At 43.9% G+C, this 26,089-nt stretch overlaps 2 protein-coding genes across 2 annotated transcripts in view; one reads left to right on the forward strand and one right to left on the reverse strand.

Annotated features, from left to right (window-relative positions):
* Positions 1 to 3,897: 3,897 nt before the first annotated feature.
* On the reverse strand, positions 3,898 to 13,645 carry DENND10 (DENN domain containing 10). Its single transcript, XM_057417365.1, has 9 exons — positions 13,577 to 13,645; positions 12,807 to 13,003; positions 11,491 to 11,570; positions 9,820 to 9,968; positions 9,517 to 9,628; positions 9,085 to 9,185; positions 7,831 to 7,938; positions 6,924 to 7,018; positions 3,898 to 6,230 (listed from the first exon to the last, which is right to left on the reverse strand). The coding sequence occupies exons 1-9, from the start codon at positions 13,620 to 13,622 to the stop codon at positions 6,054 to 6,056; spliced, it is 1,065 nt and encodes a 354-aa protein (XP_057273348.1). The 5' UTR covers positions 13,623 to 13,645; the 3' UTR covers positions 3,898 to 6,053.
* Positions 13,646 to 17,355: 3,710 nt separating this feature from the next.
* The window catches only part of EIF3A (eukaryotic translation initiation factor 3 subunit A), a 34,641-nt gene continuing 25,907 nt past the window's right edge, over positions 17,356 to 26,089 (forward strand). The window contains exons 1-4 of the mRNA XM_057417358.1: positions 17,356 to 17,518; positions 21,616 to 21,806; positions 22,005 to 22,141; positions 25,228 to 25,391. Of these exons, the coding sequence (XP_057273341.1) occupies positions 17,470 to 17,518; positions 21,616 to 21,806; positions 22,005 to 22,141; positions 25,228 to 25,391 (541 nt within the window). The 5' untranslated portion in view covers positions 17,356 to 17,469. The remainder of the gene's footprint in view (positions 17,519 to 21,615; positions 21,807 to 22,004; positions 22,142 to 25,227; positions 25,392 to 26,089) is intronic.

The raw sequence follows: 26,089 nt of genomic DNA on the forward strand, positions 1-26,089 counted from the left end.
AAGTTGATGGTGCTTATCTAAAGAGAAAAGCTGCCTTTTGAGATGTGGCATAAGGATTATCTTAGTGATCAGTGCAGTGATCATCAGAATTAGCCAGGCAACCAGGGCTGTCTGCAAAGAGCTGCAGAAAGTTTTTGATACCAAAGTAAAAACAGGTGAAACACCAAATGGGTAAGTGAAAAGTAATGAGCTTGGTAAAGGGGATAATCCAGCTTCACATGGGGCTGCAAGCCACTGGGAGTGGAAGATTTAGATTAGTAAAAAACTTCTTCCTAATACCTATAAGGGTGCTGAGGCACTGGCACAGGGTGCCCAGAGAAGCTGTGGCTGCCCCATCCCTGGCAGTGTTCAAGGCCAGGTTGGACATAGGGGCTTGGAGCAAGCTGCTCTAGTGGAAGGTGTCCCTGCCTGTAACAGGGGTTGGAACTGGGTGAGCTTTAAGGTCCGTTAAACCAGTCTGTGATTCAGTGGATTAGGGGTAGTGCAGAAAGCTCAACATGTAGTTGAGCTTCGAAGTTCTTATCAAAGGGCATTACAGATACTAAAAGCTGACATGAATGTAAGAGAATGGGCATTTCCATCAAAGGGAATCCATTGGGGAATACTAAATCCATGGACACTACACCAGCAAAAGAAGGTTGTAAGTTCCACACTGCTGGTGAGTGGGACAACTAATTTATTTGTGTGTTGTCACTTTCTTCTTGTGTCTTGTTTTGATGGCCATCGGGATATGACATTTGGCCAAACAGATCTTTGTCTGGCCCAGTACAGCTGCTTTCATGTGGTTTTGCTGACCTGCCACAGACTTGAGATCAAACCACCTCCTGGGGCAATAACGTGGACAAGTGTGGTAGGAGAGCCTGTGGTTGTGATAACTGTAGGCAGAGGTCACAGGAGACATGGCTCTGTGATAACTGATGTTAAGATGTGAGGTGCTGCTGAAGCTGTGTGTGACAAGGATAAATACGCACCAAGTAACGTAATAATCACTTTCACAGCAGTAATTTTACACTTACAAAAAGTCTGCCGTAATTTAACTTCCTTTAGCACAACACACAGGTCAGTGCTCTCCTGTTGCTGGAGCATTAGATTTCTTTTTACAATATGGGAGAACCAGTGTTTCCCGATCTACTCCATCCCTACAGGAAGACAACAGTCTGCAGCAAAGTAAGGCAAAACAGCAGGTCTTTTGCAGGAAAACAGTTCCTGCTGTGCTTTTGGCACTGAACAAAAGCAGGAAGTAGGGGGTTGAGTTTAGCTTCTTGTTTGAGTTCTGCCTTTTCTGAGCCTTCCTCTAACAACATACTGCCAGACGAGGGGAGGGGACAAGGAAGTAGCAGCACATCCTAAGGACCTGGAACCTGAGGGGAGCATGCTGTGAAGCTGTTCCAGGAGGACAGCGTGGATACACACATCTGCAACAGCAGCCAAAGGAGACACAAGCAGGGAAGATCACATCAGCCTCTGCTCTCGTGAGCTGGCAGGACACTAGGAAGGAGGAAGCTTGTCTTGCTTTTTCCTTGGATAGCTCAGGGTCAGCTGGAACAGGGTTACAGTCTCAAACTGCTGCTCTCAATGAAGTGTTTGTCTCCTTCCAAATCTTTAGTAACAGTGGCAGCATTAACATCCTACAGTTAAATGCTCCAAACCCCCATTTGTCTATTAGTTCTATTCCAATAACCTACCAGAAGAACCTCAGCTGGGGTCTCATTCCACTCTCAGCAGACATTAAATGGCAGTGCAATGAAGACCTGCACCTCTCCCACTCCTTTTTAATCGTGATTTAAGAATAGCTAAAGTAAATACCAGTTCCATGAGCCACCGTGGGAGCAAACAACAAAGAAAACAACAAAACAACCCAAACCCCAACATTAGAGCAAAGCCAACAAATGAGAGATAACACATCCATAACGTTGAGTTGTCCTGGCAACCAGACAAGCCATAAATTCTCTGGCACCAGACTTGGATGTTTTAAGCAAACTGATGTCATTACAGCTCTGTGAGTAAGGCTGATGGAGCAGGGCTGGTAACAGTGGCTGTTATTACAGCTGCCCATTAGCAAACTGCTGGCTTCTTACTGAACACCCCAGTTGAAACTTGCCACATTAAACACAGCTCCCTCCGGGTTATTAAATCTCTCTTTGCTTTCCCCTTCTCTCTATTGCCCTAACCAGAATTTTCCAGAAGAGGAGGGCAGGCACCTGCCACTTAAATTGGCAGCCTGGGTGATTCAGCTGCTTCCCAAATCAGGGCAGGGAAAATACATTGCTAAAAAGGCCCTGACACCCTCAGTTCTGAAATAGAGCCATTGTGAGACTAGGAAGAGACTTGTCCAGATTTACTGGTAATGCAGTGAGGAGAACAAGACTGGGACAAGTAGCAGAGCATCCTGTTTGAAGGACTTGAGAGTCAGCACCTACAGGAAAACCTTCCCTTTGTAACATGGAACAGGTTAACAGCATGCATGCCCAAGGCAGGGCTGTCTCCTGCTTTTAGCACCACAGCTGGGTTAAGTGACAGTGCACTGGTGGTGGAACCAGTTTAAGGTGTGGTAAACTACAGTAGATGATTTCAGCCTCAAGGAAAACATGCCTCAGAACAGCACAGTGTGCTAACACTTCCCTACCTGCTCAGCTTGTCATCTTGAAATTGAGGAATATGACATGAGGCTTCCATGTCTCTTTAATGGAGCTTTAATATAATAAGATCAGCTACTCCCATGTTAGGAAATAACCAGATCAAAGCATTTCCCCAGCTGGAGCTGTGTTAGCCCCAAGCCTCTAACACAGCCATGCTGTTCTTCCCTGTGGGCCATAGGGGTGGAGGAAGGAAGGAAGGAGGGAGGGAGGGAGGCAGGGAGTCTGCACTGCAGCTCCTTCCCCATCAGATAGGGAACAACATGCTACAGGCTGCACAGCACGGCTCAGGAAGCAGCTGTTGCCCAGGCTTTGGAGTCTCACATCATTTGGCAGCTACAAGGAATGACCTCACCTGACCAAAGATCCCTCTAAGTCCAGCTGCTGCCAAGGGAGAGGTGTAAGGCAGTGTGAGGCAGCTGTGGACTTCCCACACAGAGCTTTGATTTTTATCTAGCAATGAAGCTGCTTCAAATATCATCTCACAACACACTAGTGACAAATCCTCATTAGCCCTCTTGGCAGCAGGCAGAGGCTGAAAGCAGAAGCAGCTTTCAGTAGTTCTATGACTGTTTATGCTGCTCCCCATGGCAAGCCTTTGCCTCGTTCACCATCTACCTTCCAATTTCTGCAAACATAGTGAAGTTATACTCCAGCTAGCACAAGAGCTGGTTCATGTGGGCAGAGAGTGAGGCAGTGCTCAGGGAGCACCTTTTGCCTCAGCTGAGGAAGGAGCAGTGCTACTTTCACTTGAATTCAAGGCTTTCAACTATTATACACCCCTTTTGGAGGCGTGTCTCACAGCAGGTCGACAGGAACCATCATTCACTATTTTGTATTTATCGGGAACAGAAAGGCAATAGAACATGAAGGTATGAATGAAAACTTCATTTTACACAGTCTCTGCTTCAAGGAGGAAGAAGAAAGGATGTCATCTGACTGCAAAACCAGCAACTGCACACAGTCTCGTTGGACACATCCTGGGGAAAGGGAAGTGAGAAATAAGTAGAAATCCTTCCCTCTCCTGACCCTTCAGATTTTCCTATTCTAAAACTTTCTGAGAGGAAACAGTGTCAAAAGTCATTAAGAAAACACAGAACAAAAAAACACAGATGACAAAGCTGGTTGAACATGTAGTAGTCCATTTCCAACCTCCTTAACATCAAGCTGTAGCTTGACCCCAGTATTGCCAAACTAAGAGCTGAGGCCTGTGACTCAGTGCTCACAGCTATCCAAGAATAAATTTACATAAATTAAAGGATAGATTATTCAGGGTTCTTTTAATAGGCATGAGCATGCTCTGAGTCCAGTTCCTTAAGTGCAAAATCATATTTCATTGGTTTCACACACAACAGATCTACCATAAACCAGAGATTTTCAACTGGAACGTTTCCAAACCAGAAAGCAAACCAGGCATTCAACGTTTAGTCTGTAACTGAGCTTCTCTGCTTTTTGTGGTTGTCTCTTAACAGCCAAACTACCTTAATGATACACCTGAAGGCTTTCCGTTAAGAAACTGAATTTCTCCACAGTTACAAGGTGGTGGTAAGACTGAAAGTGTACTCTGCTTTTTCTTGGCTAAAGACTTCCAAATAAGCCCTGAATGGAATTTTCAGCATCATTTTGCAGTTCTGCTCTTCCAACTCTTGTAAAAGTCTCAAACCAGAAGCAGCAATATTAGAGAAACCATTAAGAAAAAGCATTAATGAGCAAATGGAGAAAGAAAAGCTGCAGAGCAAATACAGGTAACCAAAGGCTACAGAATTCTTCTCAGAAGGAAAAAGGCACGTGCTTCTGTGTTCAGGATTTTAACTGCAGAGGGAGTGTTTAACGTAGGATTTTAGACCCCTGAAAATAGGGGGTTATTCTGAAGCACTTCATTTACTGACTGCAATAACACCATTTTCTATATAGATGCCACGTTCCTTAATCACATTCCAAAACAGATTTTCTTCACGTATCACACATAGCAAAAGACACCCCTGTTTTCAAACCAGCTGCACATGGTTAGTGAGGAGTTCTACCAGTTTCAGAATAGCAAACATCCAGCTATTTAACAATATAAATATTGATTACTAAAGTTTTAATCCTAAGTATAAAAATCTCTATGTAAAACCACATGCTATCTGTACAAAGGCCAGGAAAAGGATTGTTAAACCAAAGTGCTACTGCAGAATCGACTCATTTGTTGTGGCCATTTCTGAAGGAATACGGATTGTTTGGCTCAGTATTTCCCTACAAAGGCTCTAAGTTCTTCTCAGAAGATTACAAAACAGTTAGTTTCAGGCTGCTCAATGAAAGAACAATAAAAACCTCTTAAGTTATGGCTACACAACCAAACAAGTAGGCAAATTTTAATTCCTTCTAAACTATCTTCCAGTTTTCACTATTACTTCAAAAGTTTCCATCTAGATTTAGTCTACACAGAGCACCATCAGATAGTACCTGTGTTACAGCTCAAGCAGTTTAAGAGGCTGAGGTTCTACTTGTGGTACCCAACCATTTGAACATCACTAGTCCATTAGGCTTTAACTCACCTGGTTTTCTGTCAAAAGGATCAGAGATGAGTAGCCAGGTATCTTCTCAGCTGAGAACACCAATTTCTAACATGACTTCAGCTGTAAAGCTGTGCTTGTCTGTGATCCCCTCCCCCAAGGAAGCCCCATGTTACATCCTGTTCTCTTCTCCCTCCATTAGAGGCATGGGAAGGAGTGAAAGGGGAGAAAACTCTAAGGCAAGAGTTCAAAAGAGGTGCCCAACTCCCACCTGAGCTTTAAAATACCTCTTCCTTTATATACTAAGGCGATCAGATCAGATTTTCCCAGGCGTCTTTTTTTACATCTTGACACTTTCAAGTAGAAAGAAGAGAACTCATCCATTTATTTGGGATTTCCAGGTATGCAGCAGTCCAGAGCAAAGGCAGAATCTGATAGGCTCACATACCTGGAAGCCCAGAATGAACACTCAGCCCAACTGCACGTTCAGTGTACCCCTGGGCAGAGACCAGCACATCCAAACTGCACTAGATTTACACCCGCAGCCTGTGTTCCAGGCCCCAGGAAGACGAGTCAGAGCTGTCTGACATCTGAAACCTGCAGGACAAACAGCCATTATAATCATGTCTGGCACAGCCTGGACACACACAGGCCCGTGTCACTTGTATATACACTCATGTCCTGATATGAAATACAGGAGCCATATATATAAAATTATACTTGGGAAAGACAATGACATCAGGAATGTTCCCAAATATGCCTCCATATGTTCCCAGTCAAGCTCCAATATTCTGCATTATCATGGTAAATATGACTTCACTCTTACACCTTTAATTTTTCCATATAAAATATCAGGGATACCTAGCTGTATGGCAAAGACGGTATTTTGGAATTGGTCCATAAGACTGAAGTGCACCAAAAATCAGATTTTGAGCATTTGTTCAGCAGCTGCTAAATGAAACAGGAAGTTTTCTGTAGCTGGTGGAAATCGCTTTTGTTTCAGAGCCTCAGAGTTCAGGGTTGGTTTTTCATTGCCATCAGAAGCTTCAGTAAGTGAGGCTAAAGTAGCCAGGATTTCTTTTGTCTTCAGAGAAATCTCCTTGAAAAACAGAAAACCAAGCAATGGTGTTAGGAATGCTAATGTTTTAACATACACTTATTAAAAAACCTCAAAACCCAATAAAATCAATACAGATTAAAAATAAAATACTGATAAAGAGTGAATTTTAAATAAAGATCCCATTTATTTTAAGGCAAACTTGCAACAGCTCTGTGTGTGATGCTGAATAAATGGAGCACAGCCTCCCCACAGGCTCAGCCTCTCCCCAGGCTCAGCTTCTCCACAGGCTCCTCTCACTGGCCTGAGCTCTTTTGATTAAGCTGCTCAGTTGTGAATGTCTAATGATCTATTAGATATTGGATTCATCACAAAAATCAGGCTTTAAAGCTGAGAAGCTGTATCTCAGTAGGACTTTTTTCAAAGGTATTGACAATGCTATTGACAAGGTGCTGAGCAAAAGACATACTTTGTAGAATAAACCTGGGAAACTGATTTTACTGACGTCTTGGAATCAATACAATATCTGAAGTGTATTCAGCAATGAGGTTACCAAAGAGGTAATATAAAACAAGTCATCCTTAAAAACTTGTATGAAGAACAAAAATGCTCATTTGTACAAAGGCAGAGGGCAGGAGATATTAATTCTCAGGGACAATCTGTCTCCTCTCCCCCCCTTCCACGAAGATTTAGCAATAACAGGAATTTAACTTAATTTAAAATTCCAATATTAACCTTAATGACTTGGCTGTCTGACTTCTCTGGGTCTTCTGCAGACTGAACAATTAGTTGTCCGATTTCTTTGTGAAGTTTTCCCATTGTCATTGCCTCTGGGTAAGGAAAATAACAAAGCACACATTCACACAAAATCACCATTCCTGTGAATCTAGAAATGTGTATGAATAACAAGCCAAAATAAGGAGTCTTCTTCATGATTGATGTTTGAAATCTAGCAGTAAAGGCAGTAATCTGTTGTACCAACAGCCATGCCAGCATAGGCAACCTGTCTACACCTAAAGTGGCACTAAGCAAGTGATGAGGACCAGCAAGGTGACAAGCAACATACAAGCTTTGCTTTCACATCATCCCCAATCTCCAAGTATTTAATAGACCGCAATTCTAAAGACTCAGGTGATGTCTCTGCATTCAGCTGAAAGTCTCTTCCATGTAACTGTCTGACATGGATGTTTTGAAATCTCAACTGTACATTTCATAGAATCACAGAATGCTCTGGGTTGGAAAGAGCCTTAAGACCATCCAGGTCCAACCCCCTGCCATGAGCAGGGACGCCTCACCCTAGACCATGTCACCCAAGACTCCTTCCAATCTGTCCTTGAACACCACCAGGGATGGAGCATTTACCCCTTCTTTGAGCAACCCATTCCAGTGCCTCACCACCCTCACAGTAAAGAACTTCCTTGTATCTAACCTGAACTTCCCCGGTTTAAGTTTAAACCCAAGTCTTTCACCAGTCTTCCAGGGTGTCAATAAAATTGAAAGACAGAAGCTTACCTGTTGACTTTTCCATCCAGAACCTGGATGGAAGAAGGATCAAGAATCCTTGACCTGCAGTGAGGCTGAGCAATTACTATCAACTCTGGAATTAAAGGTCTCTAAATCCAAACTATAAAATGCAACCAACCTTTGACTAGGGGGGAAATGGTGATCTCACTATCTGCCAAATTCACATACACATCATAGAGGTCTGGTCTACTGTTCACTTCAGAATCTGTGAATCCAGCAATGTAACCTAGGGAGCAGAATTTTGGCAAGATTAGGATCTTCACGAACAAAACCAAAACACAGCAGAAAACCACAGTCCTAATGTCTGTTCTGAGAATATCTGACATGATACATATTGGACCCAGGAGGTTGCTCTCTTCACATTATCAATCATTTAACAAGCATGTCCAGCAGAAGCTTAAAAATCAACTTCTAAAATTGCCTTGATCTAACACTAATTGCAGTATAAAAAGGTTATTGATTTGACATTTTAAATTCTCTCCCTACTCTGCTATTAAAATTATTCATTTGCAAATGAAAAAGTCACTGAAGCTCCTCTTTAAAAGAATCTGAATTCTGGAGCTCCTTGTCACTAAGTCAGTATTAGACTGGAACAGAGGAATGAACACAGCAGATCTTATTTATAGCATGCCAGGGGAGCAAACGTAGAGCAGCTTTTCTCTGTAGAAGATGTTCTGAGAACTGAAACAAGCACTGTTGGTAATGCAGATGAAATACTGAAGGAGTCTTCTTGCTCATTACTCTGTGTAGAGAAGCCTCTTACTTGTCACATTATGTGTCATGCTAATCTTTGCATACACCAAAGGCCTCTTCCTGGATTATAAATTAAGTACTATGCACACACAGCATTATGTCACACAGATCAAACTCCTACAGAGATGGTCAAGTCTACCTGTGAGCAGGAGCCAGACAATACACTGGCAGCAGTCAGAATAAAAATACAGAACCTAAAGAGTTAGAAACTGGGGGAAAAAAAAAGAAAAAAAAGAGGAAAATACCTAAAATTCAGTTACTGGCTCTATGTAGAAGTTGGGTACTAAAGTACCTTATCTAAAGTGAGCTGCTTCTGTCTAGCAGTGAGACATTCAATCCCTCTGATCTCAACATCAGAAAAGTCTCAAAGCTGCTTTGCACCTGTGATTAGGAGTAGACTGATGCAGATCCAACACGAAACACCAGATTAACTACTCATCTTCTAACACACTGGGTTAGTCCATTTGCCTTTTCTAAAGAAAATGATGCTGTTTAACTTGGAACAGTAGCATTAGCAGCAAAATAACTGTATTTCCCCACCCAAAGAGCACTGGTGCAAGAACTTGCAGAAATAGAAACTGAATTAAGTTTTATTTTTTGATAAATAAATTCTTCCTACCTGTGCAGGCTTTTAAGGCTTCCACTTCCTCCTCATTTAGATGTACATATGAATGAAGAATTGACCAGTCTTGCCGATGCCACACTAAAGCAGGCAAAGTCCTGGGGAAATTAGGTTGACACTTGACACATTTGTATGAATTATAGTTTCATATTAAATGCATAAGGAAGAACTAGTCTGGTTAGGTCTCGTTTGGCATATAGACACACGAATTAAAGAGATTTCTACTATCAGTGCAAGCAGAGCTTATTGTGCATTCTACAGTTAAACTTCTCTGAGCTGACAAAAACATGACTAAATGCTTAAGAGGAATGTATCACGATTCCAATAAACAGGTTTAAGAAAGCTTTTCTCCTTAAAATATGGGCATTTCTCTCAAAGAAGGTTCAAATATGTTGAACTTTTGAGGGTGGGTAGGGATTGATAAAGTACCTGGTAAACTCCTGGATAGCTTCTATTCTAGGATGGTACACTACAATTCTCTTCTTTAACATCAGTGCTGTATACAAGATAACTGTTTCCATTCCAAACTGAGATACTATATCTAGGAAAGAGGGAAAAATATTTTATAGAAGACACACATGCTGATGTTATAATTTTTTTTTTCGAAGAAGCTTAATGACAACAGCACGGATAATACTGTTGACACTATTTACTTGAAATGCACATGAAAACTGGAGTGTATTTTATATAGTACAAAAGAAATCAGAAGAGAGACTTTGGGTATTAAATAACCTTTGATGGAACCAGCAAGATAAGCCTTCCGAGCATCAAAATCCTTGCTGAGGAAAGATCCGTTTTCTTCACTTTGGCAGATGCCCTTTGTAAGGACTGCAATGTAACTCTCCATCATCTTAACTGGACTTCCGTGCTTCAGGTAGATTCTGTGTGAAAAGAAGAGAGTCTAGTGTTCTGATTGCAATCAGTACCAGCAAATATATGAATATAAAAATCAAACCACAGTATCACAAATAGCAATGTTATTGCCAAGAATTCTTATTCTGCACACCTGTTGAGATTTTAAATACTAAGCTAGAAGTCTTACAACAGGCACCCAAAACCACGTCTGTGTTTTAGGGTAAAAAACTTTCCTGTATTTTCATTTGAGCTTCTATTTGATGAAAGGACCAACAATTTACCAACATAGAAACAGGACAAAGGAGTAAGCAGGTGTCCAGGATTCTTTGCAGACTTGCAAGGTACCTCCTTTATGAAAAGGCAACTACTACAGTAACCCCTATTAGTACATACACCCCATGTCACCAGGTAAGTTTTATACTCTTGACCCACTTTTAACATTAGACATTCTTCTGTACTCTTTGTTAAATGACCAAAGAAAAATATAAACATGTCCTTGATACCAATTTAAAATAAAATAAAGCCAACACAAAACAACCACACACCAATACGCCCCATGTGCTTTTAGCTATCTCACAGACAGCAGAGAGACAACATAACCTACTTTACATGTTAAGGTACTTCAGAAGCAGCACTGAAGCTCTGAACTATGTATTTCCCTTATAAGCTTTAACACAAAGCTGTGTCACATCTGAAACTCAGTTATGTTTAGAGGATTCCATCCTGGATTTGGAAAGAAGTACTAGCTGATAGATCAGCATAAATGTGATCCACAATGAATGTAAGTATTTCATGTAGCAGTGAAAACCAACAACCTCAGTTCTTCCTTACCCTAACAGGACTGGTAAGCCTGACAGCATACCAAATACATACAATAGCCTTACAACTGCATCTAATTAATTGCAGTATCTCAGGGAACATTCTCAGTATCAAGAGCCAGGACCCAACTAGCTTGGGAACTGAAGGAAAAGCAAAGAAAGATGCAGAGAAAAAGATCATGAGAATGGGGACATGGAGGAAAGTGAGGAGACAAGGGAAGACAGCAGTCTGGTAGGAAGAGGAAGGAAGACACAAGCCACAGACCTCGAGATGCAGAAGGTTCTCATTTTCCTACAAAAAAGCAAAAGCATCCCCATGTGCAGTGGAGGTCAGAGGAGCTACAAGAAATACCTTTAGTAAAGATGTTATGAATGGATGTAAGCTGCTGACTGTACACATGGTGACCTCTGACTACACAGTGACCTCTTCCCAAATGTTTATACTTTGTAAAAGTATGCTCTCAGAGAAAACTAGTAGGTGGGTGGTGGTGTGTGGCTGCAGAAGACACATTAAAGCCTACTGGGCATCTGACTTTAACCCAATGCTTAGTGCATGAACTCAAGTTAAGCTCAGATCAAGGACCTATAGAATGGGATCCACAGTTTATAGGATTGAGATTCCAGCAGATTGTCAGACCAAATGCAAACCCAACACAATGCAACTGAATCTTTTGCTTTAGCAACACCTCAACATGCACACAGCAGTATCTCACAACAGCTTTATACAGACCTACACAGTATCCTAGTGAAAGCTGCGTATTTCTCTGGGTTGAAGTCTTTGGCCATCAGAACAATGGAGAAGTGAGTCACCTGGGTAAAACACACACGAAGGAAAACAGAGCTTATATAATGACCCCATATCAACAATCTTTTTCACATTATTGAGCTTCCTACAGTACTCTGTCAGGGTGTTTCAGCTAACACCCAAAAGTGAGCAGTAGCAGCAGATCCAAGTCACTAACTGCAGAAAAGGCCTGGTTAAGGGGTTTCTGATGTGACTCATTTCCTGAGTCAGCTCTAGTACATACTATCTTTTGCTTAATCTGCTGTCCAAAAGTTGCTTTTCTTTAATCTCATAAGATTATTTTGAAGAGAGACATTTCTCTTCCCCACAGCAAGTAGGAAACTTCCTGAATTTGTTGCCAAAGGAGGCCACGGAGGAAGACAGCATCAATACGTTTAAAAAGAGACTGGAAAAAAGAAACCATGGATTGCAGGCCCACAAACAGAAATACTCTTAAACCTCCTTAATCCACTGATTGTGGGCAGGCACAATGTAAGGCTAAAAGTGTGCATGGAATGACCAGGCTCACGTGTCTAACTCAAACAGCATCTCCCACTGTTTGACACAGCACTCAGACACATTGTGTTACTATTTTTTTTTACATCTTTAAGGTTCATAGGAGAAAGGCAAGCAACATTCTGCTGTGGGCATGCTAAATTACCACATTATCCTCCTACTAAACAATACAGCATGAACTATGAACCTTGAATAAACAGAATTTAATGATCTTCGTAACAGGGAAGTAGAGAAGATAAAAGCATATCTGTAGTCTTCCAGTTATCAATGCAGTGGCAAAGAAAGTACCTATGCAACTCAACCTTTTAAATAAAAAACCCATTAAGTCTTGTACAAACAAGGTTTTTGGACAGTATAAAAGACCTTTTGTAGAAGATTTTGAGGGGGGGGGGGGGGTGGTTTTTTTTTTCTGAAAAAAAGAAAAAAAAAGAAACCAAATGCTGAACTTGAAACTCGAAGTAATTAGAAACAATAGCATAGAATAGCATTACCATTTTAATGCAAAGACTCTATACTGGGTAATGCGTATCTCAATCCTTCTGCAATTCCATCCAGTATATGACTGGGTGAAAACTGAAACAAGTGGATTAGTTAGCTGGGTAAAAGATGCATTTGTGAGCACACAAAACCTCAAATACCTCCGCTTCCTCATAGCATACAACAGGAAACACTGTTTAAACTGCCAGAGAAAGCTCTGCAGAAGCCTTCCCTGCACTCTACTGAAAAAACAGCTGGCCAAGTCCTACCTTTTTCAAGGCTGGAGAATCTTGAACTTCCACAGTTGTGATGTAGAACCACGACCTTTTATACTGCCCAAATACAAAGGTATGAAGCAATTTGTTTTCATCTGTAAGGCAGCACTTTCGCAGCAACAGACTCCTCAGTTCAGCTGTTACGGACGGATAACACCAAACCCACAAAGCATCTCCATTGGTGTCTTTTTCTATGGTGGAAAGATGTTCACTGTGAGAATGCCAAACAGCAGCAAGGAAGTAAATCGATGGGTTAATCAGGTTTGTTTCCTGGAATGCGATTAAAATTCCACCTTACCCTGACCCTAGATATCCAGTTCTGCCACTACGGTTTAAACTGCAGAGCAGCACTTGTGCTACGAGTTTTAAGTGTTAATAAACATCCCCTCTTGACCTGCTTCATGAGGCCAAGTAAGCGCCAGCAGTGTGAATAGGCATTCCTATGAGCAAGGTATTGACCAGCAAGCACCCAGACCAGCTTATTTATGATCTCTCCCCCTTTTCCTATTTCCTATTTCACACAGAAACCCCAGAAGCAGTGAATTTAAGGCACTTTGCCCGAGTTGTGCACGGTTTAGCTCTGTAACAGACAGATCGAGCCCCCACCCCTTGGCACAACCTCAGGCTGACAGCGCCCTGCCGGGACAGGCCCTGCTCGGCGGGCCACCACTAACCAGCACCCCCCCGCCGACCCCTGGCCCCGGGCCGGCCCTCCCGGCAGCCCCCCACGCCGCAACGCGTCCCCGGCCCGGGCGGGCCCTCACCGATCAGCCCCACGGCCAGCAGCAGCTGCGGCTCCGGCTCTGCCATCTTCCCACCCCGGCCCCGCCGCCTTCCGCCCTCCGCAGGCCCCGCCCCGCCCCGCCCGCCGCACGTCCCCTCAGCGCCCGCCGCCATTTCTGAGCCCTCCCCTAAGCGAGGGTGCAGACCCTGCCTGTGGGGAATGGGATCCGAAAGGAGAGGGTCTGAGGGCAGTTGGTTCCCGATGTCACGGCCAGAAGATGAACGTAGCCATGAAGAACGGCTGCAGTCACAGAACCATAGAATTCCAGACGGGTTTGGGTTGGAAGGGACCTTAAGGCTCATTCAATGCCAACCCCTGCCACGGGCAGGGACACCTTCCACTAGAGCAGCTTGCTCCAAGCCCCTGTGTCCAACCTGGCCTTCAACACTGCCAGGGATGGGGCAGCCACAGCTTCTCTGGGCACCCTGTGCCAGCGCCTCAGCACCCTCACAGGGAAGAGCTTCTGCCTAAGAGCTCATCTCAGTCTCCCCTCTGGCAGGTTAAAGCCATTCCCCTTGGCCTGTCCCTACAGGCCCTTGTCCCAAGCCCCTCTCCAGGTTTCCTGCAGCCCCTTTAGGCACTGGAGCTGCTCTCAGGTCTCCCCTTCAGGAGCCTTCTCTTCTCCAGGCTGCCCCAGCCCAACTCTCTCAGCCTGGCTCCAGAGCAGAGCTGCTCCAGCCCTCGCAGCATCTCCATGGTCTCCTCTGCACTCGCTCCAATAGCTCCCCGTCCCTCTTATGCTGTTGCCCCAGAGCTGGATCAGGGCTGCAGGGGAGGGGTCTCCCCAGAGCGCAGCAGAGGGGCAGGATCCCCTCCCTCGACTGCTGCTCACGCTCCTTTTGATGCAGCCCAGCACAATGCCAGGTCACCCTGTGCTTCTCATCAACCTGCAAGACCTTCTCCCCAGCGCTGCTCTCAATCCAGTCTCCACCCAAATACAGGGGTACTGCACATAAAGGCTGGTTTGTTTCTGAAAGCCAGCCCAAGGAGGTGAGGAACATTCACAGAGCACAATGGCTATTCCTGTGTAACCGCACATCAAGTTTATTTGCGAATTAGCCCATCTTATTTTCAAGTTTGGATGAACCTGAAGCCATAGCATGCTAATAGTCAGAGCAGTCACTGATGAGGAAGAATAAACTTCCAAATTACCTGGGATAATGACAGGAACATCAGAAGTGTCTAAAGAAAATGTGAAGTCCTGGAGATAGGCCACTCCTGTCAAGGATCACACCTGGATGGGGAACACACTCAAGGGTGTTACACAATTTTCGTAAGGTTAAAACACACATATTCAATATACTTAGCTGTCTTGTAAAAAGAGACATGAGCAGTCAGACCATAAAAGCTGCTTCTGACAGAAAATCATCTTGATTGAAGCCTGGAAAGCCTTCAGGAACTTCAGAGAGGTTCAAAACTGGAGTGAGCGCCCAAATGGCAAATGCTGCTGTAAACCAGCAGTAAATACTGGGCAGCAAACCTGTGGTTCCCTGCCAGAGCCTGGGTGACCCCACAGAAGACTGCAGGGTATTGGGACAGGCACCGGTGACACGGGCATGGGCAGACAGTGGATGCTGGGAGGTGGTGTCTGGTACTCATCAGACAGACTTTTAAATTAACTTTATAAAGACAAGGACTTGTTTAGCACTATAAATAGCTTAATGAAGACTCTCCTGACTGTACAGCTGTGGTTTGAAACAGAAACAACCAGGCTGCCAGAGACAGTTCAGAGTGCAGACAGTACTCAAAATACCATTGTATAAATCAATATGTGGCCTGATGGAGGTCACTGTGTGCAGTACCAGTTACTGGGCCCCAAAGAGGTACCAAAGGACACAAGGACATGCAAAAACTCCCAAGTGAAGAGAGCCTGAAAAAGCAAAGTTGGTTCCCTCACCACCATGCTTTTTTACTCTAGAATGGATGCTCATGCAATAGAGTGGAAAGGGATCAGTGTTACATGGATACCCTCATGGTGCTAAAGCTTCCATACAGTGACCGTGTCTTTGTTGTTCTTAGCTTTAACTACCTGGGTTTTAGCAATAAACTGTGAATCATAGAATACCAGGTTGGAAGGGTCCTCAAGGATTGTCTGGTCTAACCTTTCTGGGCAAAGCACGGCCTAGACTGGATGTACCCTGTCCAGCTGAATCTTAAGAGTCCAACTCTGGGGAATCCATCACTTCCCTGGAGAGATTATTCCAAGAGCTGATTATTCCCATTGCGAGAAACTTTCCTGTTGTGTGCCAGGAGTAACTTGTGCCCATTACCCCAGATGTAGATACCTGATTTTTGGTTGACCTGATTCTGTGGAATAACGATCACATATGTTGTTGCTCGGGTGGCTCTAGCTGCAGATTACCCAAGTCATTTGGCCGACCTTAATTACGTGGTCCTGTGATTACAAACCAACATTAAAGTTTTACATGTGTTGCATAATGGTTATGAAGCTTTCTAGTGGCCAAGCAAGATGGCTGATGTGAACTGGACGCAAAAAGAAACCAAGTTACGAGAATAAAGAAAGAAATGTACCAAACCAGAAACTCCAAAGACAGGAGCAGGCAGTGTTAAGTAATCACGAATTCATCCTCTCCATCCACCCTCGTGCTTTTTGAAAACTCATACTTGGATATATTTAAGGAACCAGCGTCAGACAGCCAGGTCTGCAGAGGGTCGCAGCTACAGTCACCATGGCATTGATGATGCAGCTGCAGAGGTGCACATTCCTGCCTCACGCGGCGTGCTGTGCGGGTGTTTACTCATCCAAAATAGCCCATTAGTCACCCAGTCACTTGCTGCTGTTGTACTGCGTTTGTTGCCACCATCACAGGAATTTGTGTGTAACTCACATGCACTTATACACCTTCCATTCTCTCCTTACACCAATAATCACATCAGTGGCTTTGAACACACTGGTACTAGCAGTTATCACATGTACACTCATTAATATTGCTATTACTATTGCTCTTAAGAGGAATGGCTGAGTTCCTCTCAAAGCTTCCCAAATATTTCAGACTAATGAAACCTTCAGCTGACAGTGACCATGTGCACACAGAAGGGCCTTTCTGCAAGTTCTTAACTGCCTCACAGTACAATTTCTGAACCAGCTCAACAAGTTGTGAAGAGCAAAGACACAGCCTACTTGATGACTAGTTGCCAAAATCCTAGAATGCTTTGGGTTGGCAGGGACCCTAAAGCTCATCTGGTTATAGCAGGGACACCTTCCACTAGAGCAGCTTGCTCCAAGCCCGTGTCCAACCTGGCCTTGAACACTGCCAGGGATGGGGCAGCCACAGCTTCTCTGGGCACCCTGTGCCAGCGCCTCAGCACCCTCACAGGGAAGAGCTCCTGCCTAAGAGCTCATCTCAGTCTCCCCTCTGGCAGGTTAAAGCCATTCCCCTTGGCCTGTCCCTACAGGCCCTTGTCCAAAGCCCCTCTCCAGCTTTCCTGGAGCCCCTTTAGGCACTGGAAGCTGCTCTAATCGTGAGCTGCTGGTCACGATTCTTTTGCTGCAGCCCAGGACGCGGTTCGCTTTCGCACACTGCCCAGGAAGAAAACCTTCTTCTGCATCGACACAGAGTTACCCCACAGCACAGGATGTCACCGCGGCACCAGCCGCAGTACGGCTCTGCGCTAAGGGCTCACCGAGCGCCCCGGTGCTCCGACCCACTCCGAGTCCATCCTCCAGTGTCGGACACTCCCGACCCGCGCTCCCCAGCCCCACCCGCGCACCGGGAGGGGTTTCCGCTTCCGCCTGCGTCAGTGCGCGCGGGCGCGGGGTTGCCCTCCCTTTCCGGCCTCGCAGGCTGCCTGGCTGGAGCACGGAGCGAGCCGCCGCCGCCGCCGCCCCTGTGAGGAGAGGCCGCCGCCATCATGCCGGTGTACTTCCAGCGGCCCGAGAATGCCCTTAAGCGGGCGAACGGTCAGTGCGGGCCGCCCCCCGCTCCACCACCCTCCCGCCGGTTCGCTTCCCCCTTCCACCCCACGCCGCGGCGGGCAGCGTGCGCCGCTCCTCTGCCCCCGGCCGGGTCGGGTCGGGTCGGGTCGTACCCGCCCCCTAAGCCCCTCCGCCGGCCCCAAGACCCGGCGCCTCCCTGGCGCTGGGGAGAGGCCGCCTGCGAGCGGCGCGGCGCTTCCCTGCCGTGGGGAAAGGGCCGAGGCCTGCCGGCGTCGGCCGCACCGCATGGCGGAGGGGAGGCCCCGGCGGCCTCGGGGAGCGGGTCCGGCTCCGCCTCCCTCTCCCCGACGGGGCCCCTGGGCCGCCCGCGGGGGCAGACTCTGGGTGAAGGGGTGGTCGCGGCGGCGGGGTGTGTGTGCCGAGAGCAGGACGGCCCGGGCTCCGCGGCGCCTCAGCCTGCGTCCCGACGGGAGCTCTCCGACCCGGGATGAGGCTCGCTGCTGGCCCGGGGCTTGGCATGAAGTGTCCGGCCCGCATCTCGCGGTAGATCCGGGGTCGTTTCAAAACCGGGTCAGATCCCAGGAGGGATCTGCTTTATCCTGTGGACTTCGTGTTTAGGAGTGCCAGCCTTCATGTGGCTCTGGTGAGAATGTAAATGATTAAACTCCTTAAACATTGCGCAGGCTGATGCGTAAGTTTTCCCAGGAATAGAATCCAAAGAGGACAGCGCTGTAGATATCTCTCACAGACTGCCACATACAAAGCTGGACTGGATATATTTATCATCTCTCTCAAGATAATTATAAAGCTTTGACACTTTTTTTTTTTTTAATAGTATCCTCTTTTAAGCACAAAGCAAAACCATTTAGACCCTCAGTTGTCACAGGGCTGATTGCAGGATGACACTTGAACACATCCAGAAATTACAGATGGTGTATGGGTCTTGAAATGACAGCTGAAGAGGCTGTGTAGTCTGGGGACTGTACATAATTGAAGTACTATGTATTTTAGCTAGAAAATTTTAACTGAATTACTGCACGTTCTTAGGATTTCCAGTCTAAAACTTATGTAAAAATCATTCCACAAAAAAGATCAAAGATAAAATCAGCTTCAGTCAGCTTCCAAAGATGGAGTTGTATTTTAGCAGTCCTTTTACTGGGAACAATGCACATACAGTATATGAGCTTTATTAAGCTTCTGAATTCTTGGATAGAGTAAGCTGTACTTGGTGAGCCAGTCACATTGCTGGAGCATGGCATTTTATTGTTGCATTGCTGGTATTGGAGACTAGCTTTAAATTCACATCTCTGTTCTGACAAACTGAAGGAGTAGAGTAGAACTGAAGGATCGGAACTGAAAGGAGTGTTCTCTGGACAAACCTTAGCAGTTCTCACTTGACAGTGTCAAGCCTTGCAAACCCACTCTCACGATGGCCAGGTATAATAAAGGTGTGAGAAGTTGTACCTAAGGCAGATTGTATGTTGCAGGAAGCAGTTTAATGTTAAACCGACGTGTCAAACTGGAGCATTTGGCGAGTTTCCAGAGTTCCAGTGTTTGTGTTTTATAGGTAAGGTTTAGGTGAGCATTTAGCAGCAATTTCTGCTTCAGGTTCTCGGTGTCCTCAACATATGTAGCAGATGTTTGGAAATAAGAAGAGCTTGAATGATTGTAAATATGTAAAGGTACATTAGAAAGGCTGGTTTTCATTATAAATGGTAAATGTAGGTCAAAGCCAACCCTTAGAGGGCTGGAGCAGTCCTGCTTTGGAGACAGGCTGAGAGAGCTGGGCTGGGTCAGCCTGGAGAAGAGAAGGCTCCTGAAGGGGAGACCTTAGAGCAGCTCCAGTGCCTGAAGGGGCTGCAGGAAATCTGGAGAGGGGCTTTGGACAAGGGCCTGTAGGGACAGGCCAAGGGGAATGGCTTTAACCTGCCAGAGGGGAGACTGAGATGAGCTCTTAGGCAGAAGCTCTTCCCTGGGAGGGTGCTGAGGCGCTGGCACAGGGTGCCCAGAGAAGCTGTGGCTGCCCCATCCCTGGCAGTGTTGAAGGCTAGGTTGGACACAGGGGCTTGGAGCAGCCTGGTCTAGTGGAAGGTGTCCCTGCCTGTGGCAGGGGGTTGGAACTGGATGAACTTTAAGGCGTCTTCCAACTCAAACCAGTCTGGGATTCTTAGTGTTAATATTTGGCATTGCTTTGTAGTCAAGGATGTAATGCAACTTTTTTGGGAGTATTATTACAGATACTGAGCTTGCTGTCTTTCAGAGATATTGGATAATGACATCTTCACCTTCTGTAACAATGTAAATTTTCTCAGATAGAAAATTTAGCTTAATTTGGTATTTTGGGGTAGCAGTAGGTGAGTTGTCAGCGTGTATTAGCTAGTTCTTAACCACTTGGAACGTCAGTTGGTATTTTGAATACCTTTTAGCATTTTAAGTGGTATAACAGAATGTAATCCTAACAACCATTCAGGACTAAGGCTTTGCATTTAGTCTGTTACAATCTTAGTTTCCATAACTTAAAGTTCCTACTGCGAGGCATGGTGTATTTGAGTCTTCAGGTTCACTTTGTATGTGCTTCTACTTCAGTGTCTGTTAAATTAGCCTTAATTATGTGACTGACTTGTAAGACCTTGCTTTCCCAGAGTTAATGAGAAGTTTCAGAGCAGTATGAATGCATTTTTTGCTTTGTCCAGTTGTTACTGCCCATGGAGAGCTGTGGTTGGAGCAGCCTGGCCTGGCACTGGCATTGGTGCAAGGTGAAACTTGCCTTTCAAGTTTGTTTTCGGAAGTAAAAAATGGTGAAGCTGATCAGTAATTGTCTCCAAAACAGCACTGAGATAACAGTGTAAATTATGGGATGGAGCATAACTTTATTAATATTACCTTGATGTGTAAAAAAGGCAATGCTGCTGAATACTTTAAACTGAATTAGATCTGAATGTAACACTTGTTTTTGCTGGAAAGGAGCTTCCTCATCATATGCAAACTCATTATTTACATAAACTCAGCTCCAGATACATACTGCTCTGATCCTGAAATGAAAACTTTAGCTATGGCTAAAGATGGCTAAAAGATGTATTTTGAAAGCAGCAGCATGGTTTCTGTACTGAGATTCCAAAGGTCCGAAGCTCTGCCTGATGTCTGAGCATCTTGAGCAGGCCCCTGCTTTAATCCCTGGTGCCATAATTTCTTTAGGAATGTAGTGATTTCCAGAGTACAGGGAGTTCTGACTCCCCTCCTCAGCCTGTAAGAGCATATGCATTTGCTTTTACCTGTACTCAACTTCTCTTTATCTTTGAAAGCTGTTTGCTTCCTATTCTGGGTGTTCTTTGATTTGTTTAACTTCTTAAGAGTAGGTTCTGTGCAGTGCCTGTGTGTATACTGGTAGCTGGCTGTGCTGCTTTAGTATTTGCTGGTGAATGGTTTACTGTATTGTACTGAGCAGAGCATGTGGTATTATCAGAGATGGGAGTTGCTGTGGTGCTGAGAGATGCTGTTGGTAACAGCAGCTGCTTAGGGAATGAGTAAATGGGGCACTGCTTTCAGCAGCAGGGCTCTTTAATTGGACTGTAACAGCTTTTAGTGAAACTGCTCTAGAAACTGAATCTCTAAACCACTCTGACGGTCTAGAGATGGTTCTAAAACCAGGAAAGAAATTGAACAAGATTTCTGAGTGAAGTTTGTTTCCTTCTTTTTCCTCCTTTTTTTCTTCCTGGGCAGGACTTTTTTTTTAAGCCATTCACTGGATGGTTTGCATCTTGTTGAATGATATTGGTACGTCCTGTACTACAAGCCTCATGGTGTGTCTTCCTTGTCCTTCTTGATGTAACTAGCTTGAAAACTGGATGTGTGTACTTTATTAATATGTATGAAATGCCCAGTCACACCTTGATGGATGGAGACATCTCTGCTGTCCTGAAATCTTCATGTTAATGGCATTCATTTGCCATTTATGTCATTGAAAGCCACTGTAGTTGCCTTTGCCACCAGTTTTGTTACAGGCAAATAAACCATCAATGAACTTTGATTAGAGTTGATTAAATTCTTTGAAGTTTACACTGTTGAGCATGACATGCATCTTTTGGTTTGCAAATCTTTTACTAACTGGTTTTTACTTCCAGAATTCCTTGAGGTTGGCAAAAAGCAACCTGCCCTCGATGTTCTCTATGATGTTATGAAAAGCAAAAAACACCGAACATGGCAGAAAATCCACGAGCCGATTATGCTGAAATACCTGGAGCTCTGTGTGGATCTCCGCAAGAGCCACCTGGCAAAAGAAGGTCTCTACCAGTACAAGAACATTTGCCAGCAGGTATGGCTTCTATTTATTTATGATTGTATTTATAGCAAGTGTGGTATATGTCAGCTGATAGGAACTAAAAGTAACTGACTGGTTTTGAGTTAGAGCTAATCTGCCTTACAGATGTTCCTGGGTTTGCAGCATTTACCTTTTAAAACTTGCTGCCTGTTGTGGGTGAAAACATCTTCCCATTTTCTGCCTTTGACGTAGGTGAACATCAAATCTTTGGAGGATGTTGTTCGAGCCTATTTAAAATTAGCTGAAGAAAAAACAGAAGCAGCTAAGGAAGAATCCCAGCAGATGGTACTGGACATAGAAGACTTAGATAACATTCAGACTCCAGAAAGGTAGGCGGCCTGTCTTCAAAATGTAGCAATTCACAGGAAAGCATCCTTATTTTCATGAAAGGTGTTGGCAGTTCAGAGATAAAAAGATGGTGGATTTGAAATGCAATACAAGTGGTGTTCCAGAGGTTCTAAAGGTAGGAAAGCAAGGAATTTTGCATTGAACAAAATCCCGCGTCTGAATAAAGAAAAGTAAAGAAATTAAGGAGTAAAGAACAGAAAACGTAAATACAGTAGGAGCAGTTCTGGGAGTCAGGTATGGCTTTCTGAGGTCTGCTCATGTCTCCCATCTGTAGTGGTATTGGAGAGTTTGTTACTGAAAGCTGCTCATTACCAATTTAAGGTATAAATGCTATTAATTATATTAGACCAATTTAATTCCTCTATGTAGTAACCTCTGGTCTTTCTGATCACCTAGAGTATGTGCAAACAAAAGGGAATGTTTCTTTATACTTGTTTGGGTAACTGGTAATGGAAGAAAGGGCATAAAAAGTAAATTCAGGGTTCTAATTAATTGGGTGGACAATGAGAACATAGAAGGTAAGGATAAAAGGATCAGTGAATATATCTGCTTTAGGCTGTGGATGGACCTTCATTGGCATGTGGTGCCACGATAGGATAAAACTAGTCTCCAGCTCTGCGAGAAGACACTAGACTATTGTCAGAATGTTGTGTGGGAGAACTTCATAATCTGCTTCAGGCAAAGCGAGTTTAGTTCCAATTGCATGTTTGTGTCTTCAGATGAATCCGTTGATTTAGGAAATGCTCGCATTAACTCCAGTAGTGGAGGTGTGTATGTGGTTACATCTGTGGAAGCGGGTAACAAGGTGGGGATGAAGAAATGTTTTAAAGCACTCCAAATGTGTTTGGAAGATGCCATCTGCCCATATCCTTTAAGAGAAATTAGAAAGTGTAGGGAATAAATTAAAATTTCCTTAAGTCAACCCAAATTAAAGCTTGCAGAAAAAATAGCAAAGGGATCTTCAGCCATAATTGGAGAAATCCAGGGAAAATCGTGGTAAAATTCTAAGGAGAAAGGTTGAGATTAGCTACCTAGGTGTGCTCTGAAGATGAAAGCAGTACTTTGCTACTGATTTTTGTAAGGTTATTGATTCTGGAATAAAGAGGTAGGGTACTTTCCATGCTCTAAAAACCTGAGGTGAGTGAAAAAGTCAGCTTTCTCCTCATGTTGGGTAACAGTATCATTTCTATCCTGGAGTTTTAAAAATACCATCAGATACTTTGGGTACTAAAGCTCTGCAGACACCCATCTGAGCAGACAGCCTATTTTCTCATCATCCATATGTAGAACTGAGTAGTGGTCTGAACAGTTGGTGATGTGTTCTTATCTAGATTGTGATAACGTTCAGGTCTTTAGGATGAGTTTGGAAGGAAGGAAGTAGTACATGCAGTTAAAAATCAGATCACATTCAGCACAGGCTTGCCAAAGGGTAGGTGACATCTGATTGTGTTAGAATTTTAGTTGGTAATTTAATGTTTTAGAGTCAAGAAATGCCAGAGATCAGAAATCCAACCTGGGAAAAATCTATTGGTACCATACCAGAAGGGATGTTTGCAGTTGTATTGTAAGGGGACTGAAACATTGCCCAGTATGAAACTGGTGACATGTAATGATGACAGAAGATGGGAATCAAGAGTGAAGTTAGGGGGAATTCTTTCAATTAAAATCTTGGCACAGAAACTGAAAAAGCCAAAGTTGTATCTGGTGATGATGGCAAATTGGAAGAAATTGTCAAAGTGGAGGACATTTAGTCTTGTGTAGGCGACTATGAGGAACAGAGTTAAATTAGTCAAGTAGTATGCAGAAAGGCATGGAGTAGAAGGCTGTGGATTTTCATGTGGCTCTGGTAGGAGTTGGGAACTCAATGGCTGCAAAGAAAGGAACATGTTGCAACCTTTTCTTCAGCCTTCAGCAGTGGCTTCAGGATGACAATGCCAGTAATGTTATTTCAAGTGCCTGGGCAGTCTTTGTTACAGAGGAATCCTACCGATAGACATTGAAGATTGACTGACCTCTCTTTTCCTTGTTCTCTTTTATATAACTGAGGACTAGAAAATGTGTCTTTCCAGTTACACTTCTTTATCTGAACAACCACAGTTTCTGTAGTGGTTTTTAGGTCCTGTGTTCTACACTTGTACTTTTTTGCTGGATTCACTGCTTGATCTGTTGGAGAAGGCACTGGTGAAATGTCATATTTCATATTGTATGTAGTGCTAGGGCTCAAGGAAGTAAATTAGAACTAGAAACAGTGTGGTAGAAGAGAGTTACAGGAGTTGAGAGTTTGTATTAGAAGCATAGTTCAAAAAGGATTTTACGAATGAACGGAAGATGATTCATTTTAAACTTGTCATGCTGGGTGGTCTGGTTAGCAGAAAGGGATCATGTGGGACATGGAATTTGTCTCAGTGTCTCAGGAATCCTTTCCAATCTTGTATTTCTGTGAATGAGGGAATACAGCTGTGGCCACTAAATGCAAGATTATCACATCTTCTGGCATCTTTAAGCATCTTTTTCATGTCAGAATTTTTAAAGGATTTGATGCTTTAATGTAGATACTCTAAGTTTTGATGTCTGCAGGTTGTAAGGCACACAATGTTTCTATGTCATATGTCAATAAGAAATGAACTCTCTCTGGCAGCATTACTGGTGACAGAAAGGAAGCTTCAGCAAGTGGGAAGGCGTCTGAGTAGACAAACACTTCAAGTGATACTTGAATCTAACAGACATGCAGTGAAAATCCTGGAGTTAGTTTCCTTCAGCTTTAGAGTGAGGGATGCAAAAGCTCCTGATGTCTCTTACCTCTCTGGAGCTTGTACATGGCAGTCATACATGCAGGTGCCAAAGTTTAAAACTTATCAGCAAGAAAAATTATCTACATGCTTTAAAGGAAAAGGGAGAAGTCTGAGGGACCAATTGGAAAATAGACTGTGCAGCAGAATTAGCTGTTCGCATTTGTTCAGTATCACCTTGGATCTTGATAAGAAAAATTGGTGAGGATTGTGGAGAATAAACCACTTACTTTTCTTTGGGTTTTTCCACCCCCTTTATCTCCTTGCCCCAACTGTAGTGTTCTTTTGAGTGCTGTGAGTGGAGAAGACACTCAGGATCGTACTGACCGCCTGCTTTTGACACCCTGGGTTAAATTTCTATGGGAATCATACAGACAATGTTTGGATCTTCTCCGAAATAATTCTCGAGTGGAACGCCTTTACCATGATATTGCGCAGCAAGGTAAGTCACAAGATGGAAACGTAAAGTATAATGAGGTCAAGAACTTCTGTATTTCATTCTGTAAAGGTAGAAAATGAATGGTTATTTCTATCTGGATATTGGAAATAGGTTAACCTCTCAGGTCTGTGTAAGTACACACATATTACTCTTAAAATTAGATAGGTTCCTAAAATCACTCAGGTTTCTGGACGCTCTTGTAACAGAAATTATGAGGAAAGTTGTTTTTTTTTTTCCAGGACATACTGAGAATATGGGAATTACTGGTGCTGTGTCTTTATTTTTTCTAACTTACTGATCAAAATTAGTCATGTTTTCACTTTATCCAGAATGGCAGATGTGTCTTCCATTAATGTGTTCTGTGGCAGGTACCTTCCAAAAGGAGTGCACACAAAAGGGTACTTTTGTGTAAAATCATGATGCACTTTTAATTTTGACACAGGTGTAACTTAGGAAAATCCTATGCAGAAGGTAATAGGACAGAGCCTTGTGTGATTTTTATCTGGCTTTCTGTAAAAAGTGACCTTAGAAGAATGGATACTTACATGTTTGTCTCTTCTTAAGAGTGAGAGATGAGCAGAAAAATGTTTTCTTTTGTATGTATAACTTGCGGCTCTGTATCTTTGAAGAAGAGTCTTAGATTTTTAACTCTGGATCCATATTTTGCAAGTACATTAGGAAGGATGACTGTGAGATGAGTT

This window comes from Pezoporus wallicus, unplaced genomic scaffold (genome assembly GCF_028554395.1).
Source record: "Pezoporus wallicus isolate ANWC-B61680 ecotype Strahan unplaced genomic scaffold, APGP_CSIRO_Pwel_v1 contig_8188, whole genome shotgun sequence".
Classification (NCBI taxonomy): Eukaryota; Metazoa; Chordata; class Aves; order Psittaciformes; family Psittacidae; genus Pezoporus; species Pezoporus wallicus.